Source organism: Notolabrus celidotus, chromosome 1 (genome assembly GCF_009762535.1).
Source record: "Notolabrus celidotus isolate fNotCel1 chromosome 1, fNotCel1.pri, whole genome shotgun sequence".
NCBI lineage: Eukaryota > Metazoa > Chordata > Actinopteri > Labriformes > Labridae > Notolabrus > Notolabrus celidotus.
The window spans coordinates 22,623,316-22,648,437 of record NC_048272.1 but is presented as its reverse complement, the minus strand read 5'-3'; the positions used below and the strand labels follow the sequence as shown (position 1 = coordinate 22,648,437).

Sequence of the window (25,122 nt, the reverse complement as noted above, 5' to 3'; positions counted from 1 at the left end):
CCCCGCATCAGTCCTAAGACCGCACAAAACCTGCCAAGACCCCCAATAGGACCACGTGCTCACATGTATCTAAGATGTTGTGTTAAAGAATCTTGATGATATAAAACCTCAGAGACGCAGGGGGAGCTTTATGTGCAGAGTGAACTGAGCTTTTTATTGTCTTTTATTCATTAAAACAACACAGCTGCAGAAACACACTAACTGTGACGTCCTTTATTGCTTTAACTTTCTAACTGTAGCTGTTCATATTTAAAGGGATAACTTCTTTAAGCAGCATATGATAGATTAGCTCATTAAATGAAAACCTACTTGTTGCTATCATGATTATTTTTCATGCATTAAAGGTACAGTGTGTTTTTTTTAACAGAATTTATCAAAACAGACATGGTAGAACTGAAGAATGTTATGTTTCTACCGTACATTTTCTTCAAGATTTCTTAATCATAACTTGAAACGTCCAGCATATATGTCAGATAAGTTTCTCAGTTTTTTTTTTTATAGCTTTATCTATAATTGTGATTTATTTCACGGGACAAATAAAATCCAGTAACTGCCTCTTTCTGCTCAACATCGTCCTCTGTTGATTGTGAACTGAGCAAAGTCCATCTGAATGTTATCCTTGAGTTAAATTCATATTTAAAATGTCAAAATTGTGACGTTACTGAACAGGTTAAACATTTGTGACACATTGAGTTGCCTTTGAAACTTTAACACCCATTCACGCTACAAATTTCGTTCTACTGTTTGTGTGACTCATTATGTGTGTGTTCATTGTTTTTTAATGTGTATGTGATCTGGACGATATTTGAAATGAGGGACTGTGCTTTTGAGAATTAATTAAGGTTTGAAAAGACAATCACAGAATCTTGATTGAGGAAGACACATAAAGAATAGTCTGCTTAAAATTAGGACTTTAACACAATTTTTAAATTGGCCATCATTTTTAATATTTACCGCTGCAGCCATCATTTATTATCCAATGACTTTTGATAAATCTCCATTTATTTATTTATTTATTTATTTTTTATGTGAAGTACTACGCAACTTTGTTTAAAAAAGTGCTTTAAAAATTAAGATTATTATTATTATTATTATTTATTTGGGTTAACAAATTAAAAATTGAGTCTTTAAACTGTACAGAAAAAAGTCAATTTTTTTTTTACAACTTGCATAATTTTCCAACTGCTTTTTTAATCCAACCACCAGTCATGCACCCTGAAACTCCTGATTTATTCCATTTAATTAGAAGAAAAAATAAGATAAGATTATACTTTATTGATCCCCGTGGGGAAATTCGGTTGTTGCAGCAACATAAATATAGTAGAGATTAGTACAAAATCAGCGCACAAATGAAGAAAATAATGATAATAATAATAAAGTAAAAAATAAAAATGCAAACACTAATAGATAAATGAAAATAAAATAATAATAGAATTTAAAAGTTTATATAAATATTTCACAAGGTGTGAATAGTTTGAAAGTGATAGGTAAAAAGTTTAAAAGACAAAATTGAATGTGCACTGTGAGGCAGTTAATGTGCAATGTGCAATATAAATAATAAGTATATATAGATATATAGATATGAGAATATGAAATAAAATCTTTATGTTTGCAAAAAAGTATCAGCAACTATTTGTTTGTTTTTGGTTTGCTTTTTTATTTTTTAATTAACTACTAAAAAAAACTTTTATAAAATTATCTTAATTTACTGATTATTAAACTGACAAATTGTTGATATTTATGTTACATAGAAGGTACATTTCGTATAGAAAATCCATATTTGGATGCAACATTTATTATTTTCAGCATTAAAGCACAACATTTAAGTCTATTATCAAGAATTTATCATAAATTTAGTTAATAATCGTGAAATATCTGTCTCGTTATTTTGACTAAGCCTCCAGAAGAATCTGCAACTTCACTTGAATACAAGACAGATCCGGGGACGTCTTTACGCGATGATGTTTCAGGTTACATCATCACGTCGTACGTACGCTCTTGCTGCTGCTGTGCTATGCTGCTAGCTAGGTGTCTAGTTTCTGTACCGCTGCTGGTCTCCTGTAGTTGCCTGAGGGGTACCGGTCTGTAGCGGTCTGTAGCCGTTCAGGACTTCCCTGGGTGGTCGTTAACATTCTCAAGACCGTCTGAGAGTCCGTGTCGGGCCATCGCCATGGCTCTGCAAGGCCCGGAGGAGCTGGGGGAGCAGGTCGAGGAGCCGGAGGATCTGGACGACCAGGACGCTAGTAGCATCTCCCCGGCCGAGGAGATCACTCTCCCACCCGGGGCCGGAGGAGACGAGGACCCGGAGGAGGCTCTCCTGCTGCCCTGGGACCGCTTCTCCACCTGGCTGCACTGCATCTGTGTGGTGGGCTTCGACCTGGAGCTGGGACAGGCGGTGGAGGTGAGGGGCGGGCGGGTCATGTAGACTCATCTTCTTAGCAGCTGAACATGCCTCAGTTAGCAGTTATCGAAGGCTCCGACTACTTCCTGGACAATAGTATACAAACCTCTCCACCCAGATATGAGTTTGTGGTGTTTTTAGCTTCTTATTCATCAAACAGTGCTCACACAGTCAGAGATAAATGCTGCTTAAATCGGAGTCATGTACAAGCCTTCACCAGGTAGCTAAAGTGGGTTGTGTTTGTGCTATCTTCCCAGGGGTTAGCCTGTCCCAGCAGCTGGGTCCAGACTCTTCTTCACATGGATGCATTTGCTGTCATTCTTCATTTTAGAGTGAATTTCTTCATGCATGCAGGGTGTGAATCCTCCTCTGTAGTCACTGTAGGATAAAATAATAAAAACACCTGTTGTTCCCACAGGAGGTCTGGATCAGGTCTGGATATAGAGCTCACAACATTCTGCATGTTTATTAAGTCCCTGCCCCCAATCTGACTTCATATTCCTGCAGAGCTTTCTATTTCACTTCCTCTTTAACAAGAGAAAGACTTCAGAGCCTTCTTTCACTTTATAAATGGAGGGATTTTTTCTGAAACCAAACTGGTGCCAGGAATGTGGAGGCAGATAGTTTGGGACTTCTGCTGTTTGGTCACAGGTTTCCAGAGGTCATGGGGGTGTTTTTAATGTTCGTCTTGAGAGAGAGAGAGAGAGAGAGAGAGAGAGAGAGAAAGAGAGAGAGAGAAAGAGAGAAAGAGAGAGAGAGAGAGAGAGAGAGAGAGAGAGAGAGAGAGAGAGAGAGAGAGAGAGCTTGTATACATAATAATCTTACATTAAATGAAGATTAAGTCACAGTTAATTGAATACACCATGCTTAAATCTGAACACAGCAGGGACACATTTAACTCCAGCTTCAAACCTTTAGATTTGTAGAGCAATCGTAACATTTTAGTCCCGTATTAATAGTCATATGCATAACAAGTTACAACTTCTTTTGACTTGTTATATGAAAAACAGATGTAGGAAATAGTTGAGGCCACATTAGACACGAGTGGTAGCCATGTAGTCTGTGAAAAAAGGGTGTTATATTAAATGAACAGAAACTAGGCAGGTAGCAGTAAGAAAGAGTTATTAGAGACACAATAATTGTTGCCACATACGTCAGAGACTGTGGTAAAAATAAAAGGTGCTGAAGTTTGTTTCAAAAGAGGGTCACAGTTTTTGGATTCATGATATCTTTCTTGTTTCTTCCAGGTTATTTATCCTCATCATTCCAAGCTGTCAGAGAAAGAGGTGAGTTCAAATTATTTTAAATTTGATAAATGTAAAACTATTATTATTAATATAAAAATGTAAGATTATTTGTAATATTTTCAGGTTTGTTAGTAAGTGTAATGGCTATTTGTCAGTTAACAAATACCAAAATCAACCGGCCATAGGGCGCGAGGAGAGCGGATCGAACACAGGATTCAAAGATTGTGAATCTCCAGCCAAAACTTTCAGCAACCTTGGTGTTTTATTTATTTATTTATTTATTTTTTCAAAGACCTGTAGAACGATGTAAACAATATAGGCAAGTGATTTTCATCGTGTATAATAAGAAAAAAAATGAGGTAGGTGAATGAAGGAAAAATAAATAATAATGATATTAATTCAGAATCAGAATTGGATAGACTTTATTTATCCCGGGGAGGGAAATTCGGTCATTACAGAGCTCTTATAAACAGTATGTAAGAAAGTCAAACTATTTCTAGAAGTATTTAAGCTTTACAATCATCCAAGTATCAGTTTCCAAATGTCTCATTTTTAAAAACAAAATACAGAGTATGTATGGAATATTACAATGTATAGATTAAGTCACACAGATTAAGTGTGTGGAGGGAGAGAGTTCACTCTCTAGAACTCTCTCCCTCCACACATCCACAACTCTGACTCACTTCAATCATTCAAAAACCACTTCAAGACCTACCTGCTCCAAAAAGCATACAACACATGACCTCTCCCCCTGCCCCACCTCTGTCCCTGTTTTGTTTTGTTTATATGTTTTATTTTTAGTTTTGCCTTATGTAAAGCAACTTTGAGTACTTAGAAAAGCGCTATATAAATTCTATGAATTATGATTATTATTATTATTATTATTATTATTATTATTATTATTATTATTATTATTAAAGAAGGAATAAAATACAAATAAATACAAATAAAATAAAATAAAATGAAGATCAAATCAAATAAAGATAAACTAAATTTAAAATTAAATTATTTTTTTTATAGTTTTGTTAAAGGAAAACATTTTTTATTAATATATTTAACTTTTTATTGAGGCTTTTATTTTTGCTTTATTTACCAGGATGATCAACAAGAATTCAGACTCACCACTGATTGTTTGTGGGATGAATTGTTTAATTAACACAAAAACAAACTGTATTTACGCCTGTCGATTGACATAACACCGCTAAGAGAACTTCAACAGATTAATCTCTCTTCTCTTTCAGAAAACAAGCATCTGCTACCTTTCCTTTCCTGACTCCAATTCAGGTGAGTTCCTCTTCCACCTTTTTAATGTTCAGATCAGAGACCACTGCAGAGACCGGCTTAATGTTATGGTTACGTGTGGTTGGTTCATTTGACAGTGTTGAAATTGACCTCTCCCTTAGTGCAACTTCGTGCTTTTAATTTGACCTTTCTGAAAACAGAACAGAATACTGTTACTGTCACTGCAACTCTCCCTTAGTGCAACTTTGAAGACATAAAATACCTGATAAGAAGTCAGAGTAGGTTGTTAAACTGCGTGAGAAGGAACAAGAGAAGAGTCTGAAGAGAGATGTTTGAAAGAAGACGGGTGAGGCAGAGCCAGTGTGAGAAGCTTGTTTGTGTTAGAGGTCATCCCTGCCTGGTTAAGGCTTCTCGCTGTACCTCCCCCATCCCCCTGTTTCAATGAAGGAAGGAAGGGAGGAGAGAGATGGACGGTGTTCCCTTTGCCTTTGACTTGCCCCTCAACTTGGATTATTACTCCTCACCCAAATCCACAACTTGTTTAAACTGCTTTGGCGGACATCTCAAGCACGCACACCTACTTCAGAGAGCAATCAGAGAGTTAACCATGCTATAAACCCACTAAATATAGATAAAAACAAAACACGGGGTGTAGAAACAGAGCCTCACTCATGACTTGTACAATAAGATCTGAAACTGTGCCGTGTGGTACTCTGACGCCCCAAAGAAGTAGATCTATTCTACAATTTGGATCCTGGAAGTAAGCTTGCATGCAACTTTTTCCTCATGTAACACCAGACTGAAGATGAAAGAAGAGTAGTGTTCACGCACACACCACAAACACCTCTGAGGAGTGTGTGTATGCTTATCTGCAGGTGTGTATTTTGTTTACTGTGAGTCAGCATGCGGTCAAGCTGACGAACCTGCTGGCCTCAGGATGACGACAGGATTAGGAAACAATACGTACAGAGCTGCTAAATATATACACTGAAGGTGTGTCCCCAAGAGAAAGTCATCACACTGCTCACTCTCTCTGTTACCGTTTCCTGTAATTCAGTCTCACATCTTTGATTGACTTTGATTCCTGTTAACACTCTACAGATGAGTTTCATAATCAACCACATGACCCCTAATGAACCCTAACACCCAAACATGAAGACAGGTGAGGATATATGGGCAGTGAGGGCCAGTACATCACCAGGGTTATTAAGTTGGCACCTTGATAACAGAAGGCAGACTGGCCAAATTCCACCAGATCCGTGTTCGGTCCGTCTCCGATCAGTCACAGCACCGGATCTGATAGGTTTCTATTCTAATCTATGTGTTAACTTCCACTGGATCCGCTCTGTCGCGTTCCGGCTGCGTCTCTAATCTGGCAGGTCGGAGTCCTCCGGATCAAATACACAAGACTGCAATTTTTGCCAGATGCCGGAGACCGACACATCAATCTCAACAGATGTCCTGTGGTCCTGCTCTGTGCTGCGTTCTGAAAACGCAACCGGTGGTTGTTGACGGATGAGAGGAAGTCTGACGTAACCATGCCGGCTGTACGCTCTATCTCCCCTTACTCTCCCATTTTTATTATTTTTAAAAGACAGGGGAGAAGAGAAAAAGTAAAAAGGAGAACAGTTTTCTCTTTTCTTTGGTGAGAATGTAAAATGTAAAGATGTAAAGAGATCACATAACAGTCTCCTTTAGATTGTATACATAGGGAACATAACTTTACATTTTTCTCTCACTTTGAATAAAATCTGTAACGAGTTCTGGGGTAAAATAAACATTTTGTCATGATTATTAGTTTAAAATGTTCTGACAGTCTCTGATAAAAATTAGCTCTTCAGATGGAGATTCAGATCTGAGTTTCACACTGGGTGGTCTCAACATTACACGATGCATGACGTCATGGCTGAGCTTTAGGAAGTGTGTGTGTGTCCTCTAAAGTGGAATGCCTGTAAGTCTGATTGTGAGCTAAAGTGTGTGTGTGTGTGTGTGTGTGTTTGTGTGTGTGTGTGTGTGTGTGTGTGTGTGTGTGTGTGTGTGTGTGTGTGTGTGTGTGTGTGTGTGTGTGTGTGTGTGTGTGTGTGTGTGTGTGTGTGTGTGTGTTTAGGTTATCTCCAGCTCTCTCTCTCTCTCTCTCTCTCTCTCTCTCTCTCTCTCTCTCTCTCTCTCTCTCTCTCTCTCTCTCTCTCTCTCTCTCTCTCTCTCTCTCTCTCTTCTTGCTCTGCGGAGGTCATGTGGAAGTTAAAGAGCAGTCAGTGACTCATCGGGCTCTTCCTATTTCCTCGTCCTCTTCGCTTCCTCGTCCTGTTTGTCCAAGAATCTGAAAAAAACCTAGATGACGGAGAGAAAAGGAATACTAAAGCGAAGTATAAACTCACACTGGAGTTTTCTTGAACTGAAAGTTACCTGATAAATACTCACAGAGGAGTGGCAGAAGGAACAGTATACAATAAAAAAAATTAGTAACACCTTAGTCCGGCTGTTCAAAACAACCCATCAAGAAACAGCTGTTCACTGATTGGCCTGTAATAAAACAAAAATGAATAAAAACAACAACAACAATATATAATAATTGATAAAACGCATTCAGCGCTTTTCAGGTACTCAAAGACGCTTTACACAAAGTGAAAAACAGTTAGAAAACAAAAGAGAAAGCTGTAATATACAGAAGGACAGAGCAGAGGTCTGGAGGGAGTGGAGGTCAGGTATGCGTGTTTTTGAAGAGGGAGGCTTTAAGCTGATTTGAAATGAGAGAAGTTTCAAACATGTTACCTTATCAGAAATAACGTAGTAAATAAAAAGCTTGTTAATAATGAAACCTTTGTAAACACCCCGTCATCGCTCTGTTGTCTCTCAGGTTGTCTGGGCGACACCCAGTTCTGCTTCCGCTTCCGTCAGGGATCGAACCGGAAGTCGTCGCTCGGCTGCTTCCTAGAAAACACAGACCGTGATGCACCGCCCTGTCTAAAGGTGGGGACTCACACACACACACACACACACACACACACACACACACACAAACACACACACACACAAACACACACACACACACACACACACACACACACACACACACACACACACACACACACACACACACAGCTTATACATAGAGATATTAAACTGTGATCTGTGTTGCAGAGAGACCAGGGACATTACTACGGCTACGTGTACTTCCGTCAGGTGCGAGACAAATCCCTGAAGAGAGGATACTTCCAGAAGGTCAGAGTCAATCAATCAATGCATCAATAACACACCACTCAACTATCAATATGCTCCTCTGCTGCCAACAAGCTGTTCAAGCTGTTTATGTCCTAATAAAGCTGATTCTGGTTTCTTCACAGTCTCTGGTCTTGATCAGCAAGCTGCCCTACGTGACCTTCTTCCACTCCCTGCTGAAGATCATGGCTCCAGAATACTTTGAGAAACAGGAGCCGTGTCTCGAGGCGGGTAAGTCTGATGCCGGATACACACACAGATACGGATGAGGCCTTCAGCCTGTACTCCGCTCACTGATGCAGACCAAACTTTCAAGTACCGCTTGTCTTGAAGGAGGATACTTTAAAAGACGGTGGAACTTTTTGAGAACACAGTGGATGTTTTTAATGACCGCCAAATTCTACCAGATCTGTGTCCGGTCTGTCTCCGGTGCTTCACAGCGCTTGATCTGATAGGTTTCTATTCTAGTCAATGTGTTAACTTCCACTGGATCTCCTCCGACTGCATCTCTGATACGGTAGGTCGTAGGAGAGGAGGAGGAGCATCCTTGATTCAGTAATTAGGAAAACCTCGGTCACATGACTCCAGCTGTCCGGCGGTGTGGCTCTGTGCTGCGTTCTGAAAACACAAACGGTGGGTGTTCACTGACGAGAGAGCACGGAGCCGGACCACAGCGGATCTGGTGGAAGTCTGATGTACCTTTGCTTATTTCTCAACAACCTAAAAGACTAATTTGAGTATGTGTGTAGTGATGGTTACATCATTTTCAATCTAGGTATCTATTCTCATGCATAAAGGAAGCATAAATGAGCCTTTACCTGTCTGACTGTCTCTTGTGCAAACAACCTGATGTTACACTTTAAACATCACTTAAAGCTGGGGTTGGTAGCCACGGAAAACTAGCATGAATTTGAATGCAGCATTTCCTCAGGACTCTGTCTAACCCCTCCTCCCCCTCCTCCAAAACGACGTACCCGCTCACATGCAGGAGTGCCGCTGCTTTGAGACCATATGATCGTGACTGATTGAAAACCGGTCCTCAGCACATCATTTGTATTTTGCACTTCGTCAACTCATGTCAGCGGTAAGAAAACACCAAAACATTATCATAGTGGAAGTTAAAAACACAAACAAACATGAAATGTACGTGCAGGAGGCGAGCAGAACGGCAGGACGGGATTTGATTGGTTTCACAATTTGGCTCCTGATGGCAGGGATTGGTTGGTGTTTTCCCAGGTTTACTCCGGCTGTAGATAGAGGCTTTTTTTACCTCTTTTTTGACAACACATTATGTATTGATTACCATCACATAAGATCATTTTAACCAATATAACAAAAAGTGGATCTAAATCTGACTACCAACCCCAGCTTTAAGTCTCAGTAAAGCCAGTTTTATGATGATGAATGTTTAAAACCTCTCCCTCGTGACAAAGTATTTACATTTAGTCTTGAGCTTTCACAAAGAGACACAGAGACACGATTCTTTCCTCTTCTACAGTGAAATTATTATATTTGTCTGCAGTCACCTTGAAAAATAAAATATCTTACAGTCCGTTTCTGAAAAACATCCCTGAAATGGAGAACAATCTTAAAAAAAAATACAAGAAACACTTGAAGCTCCTTTTGAAGACTCTTTCTGTGGACATCTGGACTCACAAGGACACTTCCACTGGAAAGAAGCATGTCGCCTCTTTGTGCAGATAACATTCTAACAGCACACAAACTAAATTCAATTAACCTCAGCTGAATAAAAGTGTCCCCAGCTCAGGGACGGGCTTCTCAAAGTGTCCGCGTGTCGAGCTGAAGGAAACCTTTTCTTGCTCTTCTTTTTTAAGCTGCTGATTCGTCTCTAACTTTGCACTAACACTTTAGAGAAGCCATTTAAACGCCTCTCTGTAAGGGTTTTAGAAACCTTGGATATTAAAGAGACACGCCTTGATGAAGCTGTATCATCAGCTGAGTGTGGATAACCTTTATTATCACGAGACTCTGATTCAGACGGATCGCGTTTCTGTTTCTGATCCACAGCCTGTAACGACATAGATCGCTGGCCCACGCCTCATCCTGGACGAATCCTCACGCTGCCCATAATGGGCGTCGTCATCAAGGTAAAAGCATGCACGCACACATGCACACACACACACACACACACACACACACACACACACACACACACACACACACACACACACACACACACGTGCACAAACAGTAGACGTCAGGAAGTCTCGTCACAGCAGCTTAAGCACCGATGGGAAAAGGACACTGATGTTTACTCGTGGCTCTGAAACATGAACACACAGATTTACAGACTCTTGTTTTCATCGTAGACTTTACAGAAGCTGTTTTTCATCTCTTGTTCATCTTTAAAAAGGGGAGGATGTTGTGGATATCTGCAATGACAATTATAATATTTACAACTTGCTTCTAGTACGCTTTCAAAATGTATAGCTCTCAAATCCGTCTTTACCAAACAGGGTCAGCAAACAACCTTTTCTCAGCCCCGATGTGAACACCGTCATGAATGTTTGATGAGTGAGACCACTTCGTTTAATCTGTGTTCTGCTGCAGGTTCGCATCCCGACCTGTTACGACAAACCAGGAACCTCTCAGCTGGTCCAGTCTGCCCAGGTGATCACACACACACGCACAAACACACATGAAAAGCAGTGGTTTTCAACATTTACAGCCCAATTCCACCAGATCCATGTCCGGTCTGTCTCCGATCCGTCACAGCACCAGATCTGATAGGTTTCTATTCTATTCACTCCGTTGCGTTCCGGCTGCATCTCTGATCCGGCAGGTTGGAACCCTCCGGATCAGAAACACAAGACTTTTATTTTTGCCGGACGCCGGAGCATGACACATCAATTTCAACAGAGCAGGTGGAGCGGGACAGGAAGTAAGACACCAAAACAAAATGAAAACATCCAGTTAATTTTCAGAATAAAACACTCTGTGTTATCACCAGATCGTATTTCACTTAACTACAACAACAAACTGTCATGATGAGCAGAGCTAGGCCTGGAGTCAACAGGTCAGAGGTTTTCAGAGGACCAGAAAGACGACATGGATGAGGAGAGGAGGAGGAGAAACCTTGATTCAGTAATTACCACAGGGAAACCTCGGTCACATGACTCCAGCTGTCCAGCGGTCCTGCTCCGTGCTCCTCTGATGTTAGTCTTTATTGTTTGTGAACATTTGTTTTTCTGTCTCTCAGACTGACAGTCAGGTGTCCATCGTGCTCCCAACCATTCATGAAGTCGACCTCTTCAGGTGAGAACACAGGCTCATTTTATACTCTGCTGCCACCTGGTGGCCAGCGATGGTACTGCATCAGCTCCTAATCCACACACTTTCACACTATCACCTTTGAAAACACCAAACATTTGGGCACTGGTGCCCTAGCGTATGTGTAGCGCCCCACATACGGAGGCTATATTCCTTGGTGCAGAGGTTGCCGGTTTGACTCCCGACCGCTAACATGTGTCGCATGTCCTCCCACTCTCTCTTCTCCCCACGTTTCCTGTCTCTCTTCAGCTGTCCTATCCATAATGGCAAAAAAATGTAACTAAAAACACCACAAAGAGGGTCATGGTGACACTGATGTCATAATGACTCATGTTAGGGGAGGATATCGTAATTTAATCCCTCTCTCCTCTCTTCCAGATGTTTCTACCCAGTCTTCTTCCACATCCAGATGCTCTGGGAGTTGGTGTTATTAGGTGAAGCACTTGTGGTCATGGCGCCATCGCCTGCAGAGTCGTCAGACACCGTGCTCGCATTGGTCAGGTGAGTTTGAGAGGATGTGTGATGGTTTGACTTCACCCTAGGGCTGGGTATTGTTCAAAAATGTTCGATACCAGTACCAATACCGATACCTTCATTTCAATACAGGTTCCGTAAAGATTCTTTTTCCAATACCAACTTTATAAATTCAATTGTAACAAAAAGAAAAACACATTACACATTATCAACAAATGTTGAGTTTTATTTTTCAGTGTACCTTTCACATTTGAACCGATACGGTACCGATGCCCGGTACCTTTGTGTGTTTATGTGGTAATAAATGTTAATTTGTTTAATAATAAAATCTCAAATTTTTAAAATGTAACATATTTATTTCTCAATATATAAACTTTAACAAATATATCAAAACAACATCCAACTGTTTGTATATATAAATGTCTTCAACATGAAATGAACAGAAACAGGATTATATAGGTGATTAGCTATATTAGCTGACACCAGGGGTGCACCTCGCTCGGCTAGAAGTGAAGCTTTCAGCAGAGCGTCTGCCCCCTGGTGGCTGGCTGCAGTATAGGTCAAAAAATCCGTCTCCCCCATTCATTTGAATGGGGCTGCAGTCAAACCTTAAAAAATAAATACACATCATACAAGTGTTTCTCACACCCGTATGCTTTGGTGATATGTAGTTATTATTTGACTGTTTTGTGTACAATGCCTCTTTTTTCTGAATAGTTTCTTTTTCGTTAGTTATTAGAGTTTAAAAAACTGGGTTTTACTTCCGGGTTTCCTTTGATTCACAGTCGCCGTAGAGGGAAACTTCAAAGGACACACAGCGTCCTATGACACTACGCTGTAGGGTGGAGCTTGTTACCGTTGCAACCACAGAAACTCTGTGGCTTTGCAGGCTCTGGCTGCTCAATGGCTGCGCCCAGATGTGGGATTTTTTGGCTTCAGAACTGTACAACGGGAAGAGGCGGAGCAACGCTGTCCATTTTTATTTACAGGCTATGGCTGACACGTGCTCATGGCGTCTAGTTGCTCTTTCAGGAGTTTATCAATGAACACATGTGAATGCCTGCAGATGGGAAAAAGTCAGTTCTCCGTCTCTTTATAATAACAAGACACACAACTTACTTGTTGGGCATTCACGCACACAGGAACGGTTTTAAACAGGGCAGGTAGTCGGAGCAAGAGAGTCCGTCTCAACTTAATCCTACTGCAGCTCTACCTCGCGGTGAGTGCTCGAGCCCGTCAGCTGCAGGCTCCGTTTGGCGTGCTCCTGTGCAGACGCAGAGAGCAAAGACATGCACCTGATCAGTCTCAAACTTTATTACAGGGCTAAAGTATGGAAAATCACCTCCTCTTCGACTCCCTCACAGTCACAAGGATGTGTTTAGATACCGAAACACGGTACCGTTTGATTTTACGTGAATCGGTACTCAATAGTACTAACGGAATTCAGTCGGTACCTATAAAAGTACCGAATTCGGTACCCATCCCTACTTCACCACTCTGGAGTCAGTTTGATCCACTTCAGTGTGTTTGTTTGGTGTTTATTTGTAACAACAGATGCATGACCATAAACAAAGAAAATGTCCTCCTGAGTGAAGTAGCTTTTAAACAAAAAAGGACGCATAGTTTTCAACATGAATCCATTTCAGTTTACGTTTCAAAGCTCTTAAAGTTTCTGCTGTTCTTTCTGAAAAGTTTGGAAATGACTCACCGACCTCCTGATATCTGCAGCTCTCCCCTTTCTGCTCATGAAGCTTCACGTTATTTATCTTCAGACATAAACACTCCTTCTTCTTTGTGTCTCTCTGCAGCTGTATCTCTCCGCTGCGTTACTGCAGCGACTTCCGGCCGTACTTCACCATCCACGACAGCGAGTTTAAGGAGTACACGACCCGGACGCAGGCGCCGTGAGTACAGTCCATTCAGCACGTTTGTAAGCTCTCTGTTTTTGGCTTGTTGTTGATTTGTTTTGATTTAGCTCCAGCTCAGTGTCTTTTCCTGTTTTTACGTCTGAATCAATAAAGCCTGCACGATATGAGGATAAAATAATCATCGCTGTGTGTCTCTGTTCTCCGTTTCCAGGCCATCAGTCATTCTGGGAGTGACCAATCCTTTCTTTGCTAAAACACTGCAGCACTGGCCGCACATCATCCGCATCGGAGACATGAAGCAAGCAGGTAGGAGTTAAAGTATTTAAGCTTCATGCAGCTCACTACAGCTGCAGTACATCCACCCTGTCAGTGCTTCTGCAACGTGCAGGATAATTAACCTGTCTGGTTTCTCTGTGTCTGCTCATCAGGAGAGATGGCCAAGCAGATGAAGGTCAAGAAACTGAAAAACCTCAAAACTCTGGACTCTAAGCCCGGTAACCCTTCACACTCTGCACAACAACTACTGTCTAATACAGATACAGACGAGTGAAGAGTTTGTTAAAGTATAACTAAGAGTACAGAGACACTCTTTATGGAAAGTGGAGTAAATTTTTCTTATAATTCATCTTTACAAAAATAAAAACCCAGAAATCCTTCAAAATAAAAAAAGGTGTATCGTTGAAGTAAAACTAAAATGTATTTCTTACATGATGAACTTCATTTGAGTGAAAGTATCAGTAAAAGTTTCCATGTGTTGATTTTGTGTGTGCGTGTTACAGGTGTGTATACTGCGTACAAGCCGTACCTGAACAAAGATGAAGAAATCATCAAACAGCTTCAGAAGGTGAGACCCCAAATTCGAGTGCTTGGCCGGATCTCAACGTCCACACTCACACACTCACTGACTTTGAGGTGCGTTCCCGCTAAATCCGTGAGGGCTTAGAGCTGTCTGACTGTCCAACCTTCAAGTGTGTGAGGGATCTCTCAGACCTTCTGACTCCTTTATGCCCCCTTTCTGTAAGTGGGCATTTCTGCAGACTTAGCGTAAAGGAATTACCCAAAATATTAAGTTATATTATAATATAATATTAAATATAAATCTTAATGTGATGTTAAATATAAAACTTGAATGTTAAATCTAAATTTTACATCTAAATGTAAATGTTTAATGTTATATCTAAATGTTGATTGGAAAATGTTTAATGTTAAATATAAATGTTTAATATAAATGTTAAATGTTAAATATAAATGTTTAATATAATGTTAAATATAAATGTTAAATATTAGATATAAATGTTAAATGTTAAATCTAAATGCAAGATATAAATGTTAAATCTAAATATTAAATCTAAATGTAAGATATAAATGTTAAATCTAAATGTTAAATCTAAATGTTAAATATAATTGTTAAATGTTAAATATAAATGTTAGATATAAATGTTAGATATAAATGTTAAATATAAATGTTACATGTTAAATATAAATGTTAAATGTTAAATATTAAAAAAGTTAAATATAAATGTTAAATATAAATGTTAGATATAAATGTTCAATATAAATGTTAAACATTAAAATAGTTAAATGTTAAAATAGGTAAATATTAAAATAGTAAAATATAAATGTTATAAATCAATATTCAAAATTTAGCTAATATGCCAATTGCGGCCCAGAAGTTACTGCCAGAGTGGCCACTGTTTTCTTTCTGGAGTTTATCCCCTGACGTCATCCTTTATAGCAATGCAGTGTTTGTCAATGCTTCCTTGTTGTAGTTTGATGATTCTGTTTGTTGATGATATTTGTTGATTTTTTTGTTCTTCAGGGTGTTCAGCAGAAGAGACCATCGCCGGCCCAGAATGCAATTCTTCGACGCTACTTCTTAGAGCTGACACAGAGCTTCATCATTCCTCTGGTAACAACAGATCATTTATATCAGCACTTTAGGTCTTGGGCTTTAATAATCCTTACATGGACTGATACTGACTACATCAAAAAATGAACCATATCAGCCAAAGTAATAATAGTCTGTATTTCTCCAGTCTTTTATGACTAAAAAAACCTCTAGTACTCATTGAGGTTGAGTTTTAGCATTCCTTGACAGGTTAATGGAAGTTGGAAGTCATGATTTTATTGATTGTTCTGCTCCAATGTTTGCTGCAAAGCCCCTTTTACAACATTCCCTGCCTGTGTGTGTTACAGGAGCGATACGTAGCCAGCCTCATGCCTCTCCAGAAGTCCATCTGTCCCTGGAAAGCTCCTCCTCAGCTGCGACCGTTCATCCAGCAGGACTTCATGAAGACGCTGGAGAAAGCTGGACCTCAGCTCACATCCAGACTGAAAGGAGACTGGATAGGACTCTACAGGTGCACACACACATGCACATATTTATTTCGACATAGCGCCAAACTGGAGGACACCTGTCCTCACAAATCAACATGTTTTATCGTACAGTAGCCCAACGTGTTCCCAGCAGATGGCTGTTCACCATGAGTCTGGTCCTGCTGGAGGTTTCTGCCTATTAGAGGAAGTTTTCCCTCTCAGCATTACTTGATAAATGCTGCAAAGTGCTCTGCTCTCGGTGGATTAACGTTGGGTTTCTGTAAATAACACAACAAAGAGTCTGCACCTGCTGTTCTCATGTCGTGAGATGATGTTGAATATCAGCGGGTGGGAATGTTCAGGTTCACTTAGAGCTGTGTGGATGTGTCAGGAGTTAATCAGCTGTAAACTCAGTGGTGTGTAAATGTGTCTTCCTGAGCTTCATGTGGGCTCGTGTGTGTTCCCTTCAGGCATTTCCTCAAGTCTCCAAACTTTGACGGCTGGTTCCGAAACAGGAGGCGAGAGATGACCCAGAAGCTGGAGGCTCTGCACCTGGAGGCGCTGTGTGAGGAGGTGAGGAGGGGGGGAGGGAGGGAGGGTCTCTGCATTCCCCTCAAATACCAACACGTAATTCAGAACCTTACGGCCAAATTCCACCAGATCTGTGTCCAGTCCTTCCCGGCACCAGATCTGACAGGTTTCTATTCTAGTCAGTGTGTTAACTCAGGGATCCGCTCCGTTGCGTTCCGGCTGCGTCTCGGATCCGGTCCTCCAGATCAGATACGCAAGACTTCTATTTTTGCCGGATGCCGGAGCACGACACATCAATCTCAACAGAGCAGATGGAGCGGGACAGGAAGTCAGGCACCAAAACAAAATGAAAACATCCGGTTAATTTTCAGAATAAAACACTCTGTGTTATCACCAGATCGTATTTCACTTAACTACAACAACAAACCGTCATGATGAGGGGAGCCAGGCCTGGAGTCAACAGGTCAGAGGTTTTCAGAGGACCAGAAAGACAACATGGATGAGGAGAGGAGGAGGAGAAACCTTGATTCAGTGATTACTGCAGGGAAACCTCGGTCACATGACTCCAGCTGTCCGGTGGTCCTGCTCCGTGCTCCGTTCCAAAAAAGCAGCGGATCGGAGACAGACCGGACACGGATCTGGTGGAAGTTAAAAGTCTTAGCAGCAGTTCTATGTATTTATGTGTTACTTAAGAACTACTGTTTCCCCTGTTTGTGTTCGTCTGTTTGTAGGATCTGCAGCAGAGGGTCCAGAAGCACTCGGAGGTGGAGACGGTTGATCTGGTGCTGAAGCTGAAAGATAAACTGGTCAGTGTGAACTTATCCAAAGATCAGAACCTCTGCATCACTACTGCTGATACGAACACTGACTCTACTACTACTGTTCACACTGATAGTGCCTGACCTGCCTTTAACACCACTGCTCACATTACAACAATAATACTGCTAATATTTATAATAACTTTGATTTAAATCACACCTTTCAAAAGACCAGAGGATGCTCCACAAAGTAATAACAGCATCATAATTTATTTTTCTCACTTGAAGCTTCAGTTTGTGATATTTACAGCATGTGATCATGTCTCTAAAGGTCAGTGTGTTAAAAAGGCAAGGGCAAGGCAAGTTCATTTATTTATTTATTTTAAAACTGAGTTTTATTGTTTTTTGTTTTTCCACAAACAGAAGAGAATTTAATCAAATCACACATCTTGCCTTCAAACCACATTACACATTTAAAAAAAAACAAGAGTGGATTATATAGACATTTACATTAGAAAGAGACGAGAAGGAAGAAAAAAATAATAAAAATAAAAATAAAACATATAAATAAATAAAACAAAATAACGTACTGCCACCATATCATACCGTACATTCCAAACAAGGAAAACCCAGCCGCCAGACCACTCCCCCCCCCCCACAGGTCGATGTCATGCATATTGCCATTATAATACGTTTTCACATACCAAGTACAAGCAAATAGAGTTTATTTATAAAGCACCATTCATACAAAAAGCAATTCAAAGTGCTTTACAGAGTCTCTCTCTCTCTCTCTCTCTCTCTCTCTCTCTCTCTCTCTCTCTCTCTCTCTCTCTCTCTCTCTCTCTCTCTCTCTCTCTCTCTCTCTCTCTGTACTTATGTAACTTAACGTACATAGTAAATAGTGTTGGGTCTTATTATTTATATACATTACGAGGGATTATTATAAATGATCAGCCCCCTTCACTGCTCTGAAGTCCGTAACTTGCAGAGTCTTACTGTGGACACAGAAACATAACTGATCTTGTCTCAACGAAAATAAACCCTTTAATTATTCGATTCATCTAAGAACTTCTTCCAAAGGATTAAGACTCACACATTGAATCTTTTCTGTGTCGAGTCGCAGCCCGAAGCTGGCTCAGACCTCTCGACACACCCGCAGGGTGCCCGTATGCCCAACACTTAATTGTAGATCCAAATCAGGTTAATTCTATAACGCCATACCTTGTCAGAAAATATCCAATTTAAAATATGACATTAAACAAACATAAGCATGAAAACATAAAATATTTTAAAATCTAAGATCAAGAAAGAAAGAAAGTCAAATTAGTTACTAAACTTCATTCAAACTCAGTTTTTTAAGAGAAATTAAAAGTTTGTAGTTACAGAAATAAAAAGTAAGGTTTAAAAATAGGTTTGCATCCATTATTGAGCAGTGTAAGCAGCATGAAAGAGGAACGTTTTTTAGCCTGGACTCAAAAGAGGTCAGAGTCGGGGCTTGTCTAATACTCTCTGGGAGATTATTCCAGGTCTGTGTTGCATAATAACAGAATACTGCTTCTCCATGCTTTGTTCTGACTCTTGGGACGGTCAGTAGGCCAGCCCCAGATGTTCGTGGTGTCCTTGTGGGTTCATATGACACAAGCAAAATGAAGTGATGAGTAATCAGTCCACTTGTTCTCATCCTGCTGCAGAATCAGGCGGAGCGGGAGCAGCTTCCGGTGCGTCCGGGGACTGTGGCCAAACTGAGGGCCCACATTGACGCTGTCATTCTGTCATTACCGGAGGACCTGCAGGGGATCCTCCACAAACCCTCCACACCCTGACCTGTAGCCCCTGTGGTTTGCAACTCCAGCCCCGCGTTGAGCTTGTTTTAAAGTTTGGGGGACTGGAGGAGCCTCTGTTTGTTTCAAAGACCCTCCTCTGGTATGTGGAAAGCACATTTTTGTTTACTTAATCCAGTTTTATTTACTTCTTCTGCATCTCTGGCGGCCTCTAAGTCTCAGTGATCGAGAGGTTTTGAAACAACCAACAGGACGCAGCTGGAGCTTCACAGAATGAACCCAAGTGATCGTTTTTCAGGAGCCGAAGCAGCCGGCTGTGAGCTCAAAGAGGAAGCTGTCCATCACAGAGACATCAGCGAGTACAGGACGGAGCGTGTGATGCACCCGAGACTCGTCACACCTTTCTCCTCCAGCACGCGGCTCAGTGACAGAGGTTTATGTCCTGAACTCCTCAGAACCTCAGTGTTTGTACTTCCTGATGTTTTTAATTTTTACTTTTTTAACTTGAAGATGAAATGCTGCAGTGAGACGGAGCAGACTTTGGAGTTTTTCATCCATTTTTAATTAAGAAATGTTTTTAAAGAAGTGCACTTCATCATTCAGTGGACCGGAGTGCCCTTCACACACATTCAGACACACACTTTTTTATGCAAACAAACTGAACCGAGCAGAGCCAAGCAGTGCTTTATATGTAGATTAGACTAATATGTAAAAACACACACACAGCATTAAGCACCAGCGACCCGTAATAACTGACTGTAGAGGAGCGTCCTCAGGAGCCAATCACATCTCTGCATCCAGGTCACATGATCATAAAAGTCTGAGATAATATCCAGTCTTGTCCTGAAACGTTCATGAATCTGGATGTGGGTCGTTATTATCTTTGTGTCTCTCTGTTGACTGAACTCGTGTCATTCTTGTCATGTGAAAACCGAAATTTGATTTAACTGACTGATTGGAAAATCTTTTGCCTGCTGATCTTAAAAAGTATAGAGCCAAGTCAGCCAAGGGGGGAAAGGTGAACAGTTAGAGATTTAAAAAAGCATAACAGAACTTTTTTATTTTGAATATATGAGGTAAGGAGACTTTGTTTTAAAAACTTAGACTGATTTGATATGAGGTGTGATCCGGCTGTCTCAAGCGTTGAAGCATTCGGTTCCATTCTGCTTTGATGTGTTCCATTCTGTTCTGCTTTGATGTGTTCCGCTCCATTCTGCTTCTGTGTTCCATTCTGCTTCTATGTGTTCTGTTCTGCTTTGATGTGTTCTATTCTGCTTCTGTGTTCCGTTCTGCTTTGATGTTTTCCGTTCTATTCTTCCTTGATGTGTTCCGTTCTGTTCTTCCTTGATGTGTTCCACTCCATTCTGCTTTGATGTGTTCCATTCTGTTCTGCTTCTATGTGTTTCATTCTGGTCTTCCTTGATGTGTTCCACTCTATTCTGCTTTGATGTGTTCCATTCTGCTTTGATGTGTCCCGCTCTGTTCTGCTTTGATGTGTCCCGCTCTGTTCTGCTTTGATGTGTTCCGCTCTGTTCTGCTTTGATGTGTTCCATTCTATTCTGCTTTGATGTGTTCCAATCTATTCTGCCTCTGTGTTCCATTCTGTTCTTCCTTGATGTGTTCCATTCTATTCTGCTTTGATGTGTTCCGCTCTATTCTGCTTCTATGTGTTCCACTCTATTCTGCCTCTATGTGCTCCCCTCATTCTGCTTCTATGTGTTCCGCTCCATTCTGCTTTGATGTGTTCCACTCTACTTTGATGTGTTCCGCTCTATTCTGCTTTGATGTGTTTTGTTCTGTTCTTCTTTGATGTGTTCTGTTCTGTTCTGTTCTTCTTTGATGTGTTCTGTTCTGCTTTGATGTTTTCCACTCCATTCCATTCTAACGTCTTTAACACAGTGTCACCAGGCAGAGGGGGATTGTACCCGACTCCTCTCTGTGGGTTGATTTAATATCAGGTGTGATCAGGTCGTCTCTGCCCTCGCTCTTGTCTGTTGAGAATTATTCACTACTGTTATGGGGGTTTGACCGATCAGAATCAAGTATTTAACACAGCTATGCAGATAGTAAGAAAGCTGGGTAGTAGCATACTTAATAACAACCTGTTCGATCTCAAGAATATAATTTGAAAGTTGTGAAAAAGTGTAACCACAATGTCCCAGATTAAGGTAGAATCTTCACCTGGAACTCAAAGTCCGTTCTTTTGAGAACTTTGAACCACGAGCTGTCTATAAAGATGGACAATGCGCCTGAATCCCCTTCTGTTTACACAAAGCGAAGCCAAAAAGGAATAATTCTTAATAATCATGAGATAAAAGCCTCGTTATGTTTTTGAGTCGGTTAAAATTTAGACATATTAAAAGAAACTGACTCACCATCAGAAAACAGAAGGTTTACAGTGTTTTTTTAACTTCCTGTCATTTGTGATGTGACGATCCTTTTTCTTACTTGGCTTCAGAAAGTTTTTTTCTCCAGCTACTTAGATAAACAAGCTCAGTGCATCTTGCTTTCTTTGCACTTTGGAAGGTTTTCACTGGGCAGCAGTGACACAAGTTGACACAACTTTGTTTCAAAGTTAAGGATTTCAGCGACTTGACCTGGCGAGGTCAGCGGCTCAAAGTCATCAAATTTAATTTATTTCAGTTTATTAAGTTGATTTTGACGTAAATCTTTAAGCTTATATTACAAAGTGTGATTTTCTTTTTGCTGTGCACTAGTTCTTCATAGGACGATGATGTTTCAAAAGGGGGAAGGCTGATTTTAAAATAGAACATGGTTTACCACTAACAAATGTAAACGTCACAGCGGCTCCTTCACGCTCAACTGACGTGTTGAAAGAAAGACTTCAGATATGATGTGACGTTAGATTGTTGTCTCACAGGATGTTTGACTGTGTTTTTGTTTCTATGAATGTGAACCAATGTTGGGTGGCCTCTTGTTGCTGCAGTAACGCTGCGTGTAATAACGGTCACAGCAGGTTTCATCATGTTTTATTTAGCCTTAAAGAAGCTAACAATGAGTTTCACAAATTAAGGAGAGAAGATTTATTTGGGCTTAATCCTATAAAAGATTATGATGTTGTAATATCAGCTTTGACGTGCTCATAAAATGTCCAAATTTAACATAAAGAGTCAGGTATGGAAGCCTGTTCCTGACAGTGGAAAAAGGAAGCTATGACAGCAAGTTATGTTCATACTTTGACTTAAATAGTATTAATTGAAACTGTGTGTTCGATTTTGACAATTCAGATTCAGCGGGACAGGAAGTCAGGCACCAAAACAAAATGAAAACATCTGGTTAATTTTCAGAATAAAAGACTCTGTGTTATCACCAGATCGTATTTCACTTAACTACAACAACAAACCGTAATGATGAGCGGATGATAGGATTGTGCTTCCATACCTTTGAAATAGAAATGTATTGTGTGAGAAAAGTTCAAGGGTAAACAAACGCTAGAGAAACTTAATGGTGACGTTTCTGAGAAAGTAAAAAAAAAACACTAGTGTTGGAGCATATTCTTCAAAGATGGAGGGATGATTTGTTGTTTGGAGTTTTACAGGAATGAGAGCAGAACCATAGAAGAATTTGTCCCTATCTGGATAAAAGAAGCTTAAAACTTCAAATCTTTCCTTTCCTTACACTAAACTCAATTTCCTTCTGACAGAAAGTTCCTCTGACGGGTTCTTTAGAAGTATGACGTGTGTTTGTAGTGTTTTCTGAATGAATAAAGATGAACAAACCCAACATAGTCATCTCAAAGAAAGGGAAAGTTAGCATACCTGGAGCGATCAGAGCAACACTTCAAGCTGTCTTAAATGTGCTCTAATCCGCTCACACTGTAGATTCATTTCACGTCATTTTCAGGGTCTTCATAAACTTTTTAATATCAGTTCTTTAAAGAAAAAAAACAATAAGGAGGAAAGCAAGATTCAGAATGATAACATAGTCTTCTGGCAGCTGATTGAAATCATCAAATTAAAGGGCAATAACACAAATATGACACATGAACACGTTTGTCTGTAAAATGAGAAAAGACGTGATTTATGAACATTCCTGGAAACCTAAGCGTGTAAGAACGTACAGAAACATGTACTGACAGCAATAACAGCCCGACAGGTCACTTCAGTTATTCAGGTGTTATTGCTTTTTATGTAAGTGTGCAGAGTTTAACTGCACACTGATATGAAACCACTTGTTCGGGACCTGTTGTCGGAGTTATGGATTTTTGAATATTTGACTTCTTTGTGTAACATGATGTATAAACGCTTTGAATTTTGCCTTTTTTTTTGTTACACACATAATTGTAAAGACAAATAACAGAAAATGATGGTTGTAAAAACCTGTGACACCTGGTTGTTGGGCAACCAAGTTAGTTTTATATTTGTAAAAAAAAAAAAGAAGACGCTTATTTTAACACTTTGAATTTTATGGAGGGCTTTCCTCTTCTTCCTCTGCTGAGGACGAAGAGTTTTGTACATTAAGGTGCAAAGTGAAACAGTAGCCCAGATATGATGTACAATTATTATTTTGCTATTAAAACAGATGTCTTATGAAATACAGAGAAAAATAATGTTGCTCCACATCATGTTAATTTCTTTTCTGACACTAAATATAATGTTTTTCAACACCTGGACAGTTTGAGTGTGATTTCTTTCTCCAGAGGAATTAAACTGTTCGCTATTTATGGAAGTTAACTTTTAAAGGTGACATATCATGTCATCATATCATCAGTTTTCTGTGTTTTTCATTAGTCACAACGACATCCAGTCTGTAACAGAAGTCATAGCTCGGAGCTTGTTCAGCCCATAGACTGTATAAAATACAACTCAACCCCTCCTCCTTTTTTCATTACCTGCACACGTGTGTGCCAACAAGGAGCTTAGGAGGGAGGCATGCTAGTTGTAGGCTGTCTTAATAAACACAAAGGTCGGTTTTACTCCCCACGTCTGCAGATTTGAAGATCTAGTGGATGATTTTTATTTTTCATGAAAAAGTGCTAGCACATGTTCGTCGCTGTGTACCAAGACACACGTCAACATACTGACAAATAAAAAAACAACAAAAAACACAATCTGTGACCAATCGTTCAGAAAGGTCCTGCTGCAGGCGCCTCTCCGCCTCTATCCAGATTCTGGATCAAATTCAGAGGGTTGAAGTAACGCGGGTCTGTGAGCAGCCGTGTATATTCAGCCAACATGTAAACATTAGATCAACCTGCTGGAGAGCCGAGGCCACATCCACTCTCTAAACTCTAATTTAAAGGCACAGACAGAAAACAGCCTGTTCTGAGCAGGGCTGAAAAAAGAGGGGTTTACAGGCATGCCAAAATCTGATTTCAAAGTGTTTTTTTGAGCAATAAACTTTAAAGACATGTTTTGGGGACCTCTTAGACCAATATATTTTGATGAAAAAGAGCATAATATGTCACCTTTAACATTTTGGATGTTTTTTTTATGATCAGCTGTCTGGCAGAGGCTGATAGAAGAGATGTGTTGTTTCTGCAAATTTACTTAGGCCAAGCAGCAACCTCCGGTCTTAACCCTCCTGTTACCCTCAAATGTACTAACATCTTTTATCCTTGGGGTCAATTTGACCCAAACAATTTAAACCTCCAGAAACTGATTGTTACCCAGGTTTATGTGTCAGGTTTACTTTGTTTCTTTGTTGACTACCTAAATAAACCTTTAAATAAAATATAGTTCAAGCATAAACACAATTTAAGCATTCAGAAGGACTTTATTTGTAAAACAGAACATCAAACTGCTGCAAGTTTGTCATGCCCTCGCCGGCCTTGCCTTGTTTCTATGTTGTCAAAACATCTGACACAGGACACATCATTGAATGTCTTCAGAGACATGGTGGCTGGAAATATTATATCTCATTCTAAAGGTTGGTGGTTCGATCCCAGCCCCTGCAGTCACATGCAGAAGTGTCCTTGATTATAGTGACCTCAATATCATCCAAAACAACCAAAAAAAATGTGTGTAAAATGTT

General features: G+C 40.2%; 1 protein-coding gene across 4 annotated transcripts; it reads left to right on the top strand.

The window, feature by feature from the left end:
• Positions 1-1,962: 1,962 nt before the first annotated feature.
• dennd6aa (DENN/MADD domain containing 6Aa) lies at positions 1,963-23,683 on the top strand. Of its 4 annotated transcripts, none has more exons than XR_004632964.1 (20): positions 2,171-2,401; positions 3,649-3,687; positions 4,890-4,932; positions 7,748-7,860; positions 8,032-8,112; positions 8,235-8,340; positions 10,138-10,217; positions 10,681-10,740; positions 11,330-11,385; positions 11,779-11,901; positions 13,683-13,778; positions 13,954-14,048; positions 14,171-14,236; positions 14,522-14,586; positions 15,562-15,651; positions 15,939-16,102; positions 16,529-16,631; positions 17,321-17,395; positions 19,039-19,270; positions 19,427-19,963. XR_004632964.1 is itself a non-coding variant. In XM_034695603.1 (19 exons), exons 1-19 carry the CDS (start codon positions 2,171-2,173, stop codon positions 19,168-19,170), a joined length of 1,818 nt encoding a protein of 605 aa, XP_034551494.1. In that variant the 5' UTR covers positions 1,992-2,170; the 3' UTR covers positions 19,171-23,683. The 4 variants fall into 4 exon arrangements, 1 of the variants encoding a protein (XP_034551494.1); XR_004632963.1 differs by having other exon boundaries at positions 19,380-19,963; XM_034695603.1 differs by having other exon boundaries at positions 1,992-2,401; positions 19,039-23,683.
• Positions 23,684-25,122: the final 1,439 nt, after the last annotated feature.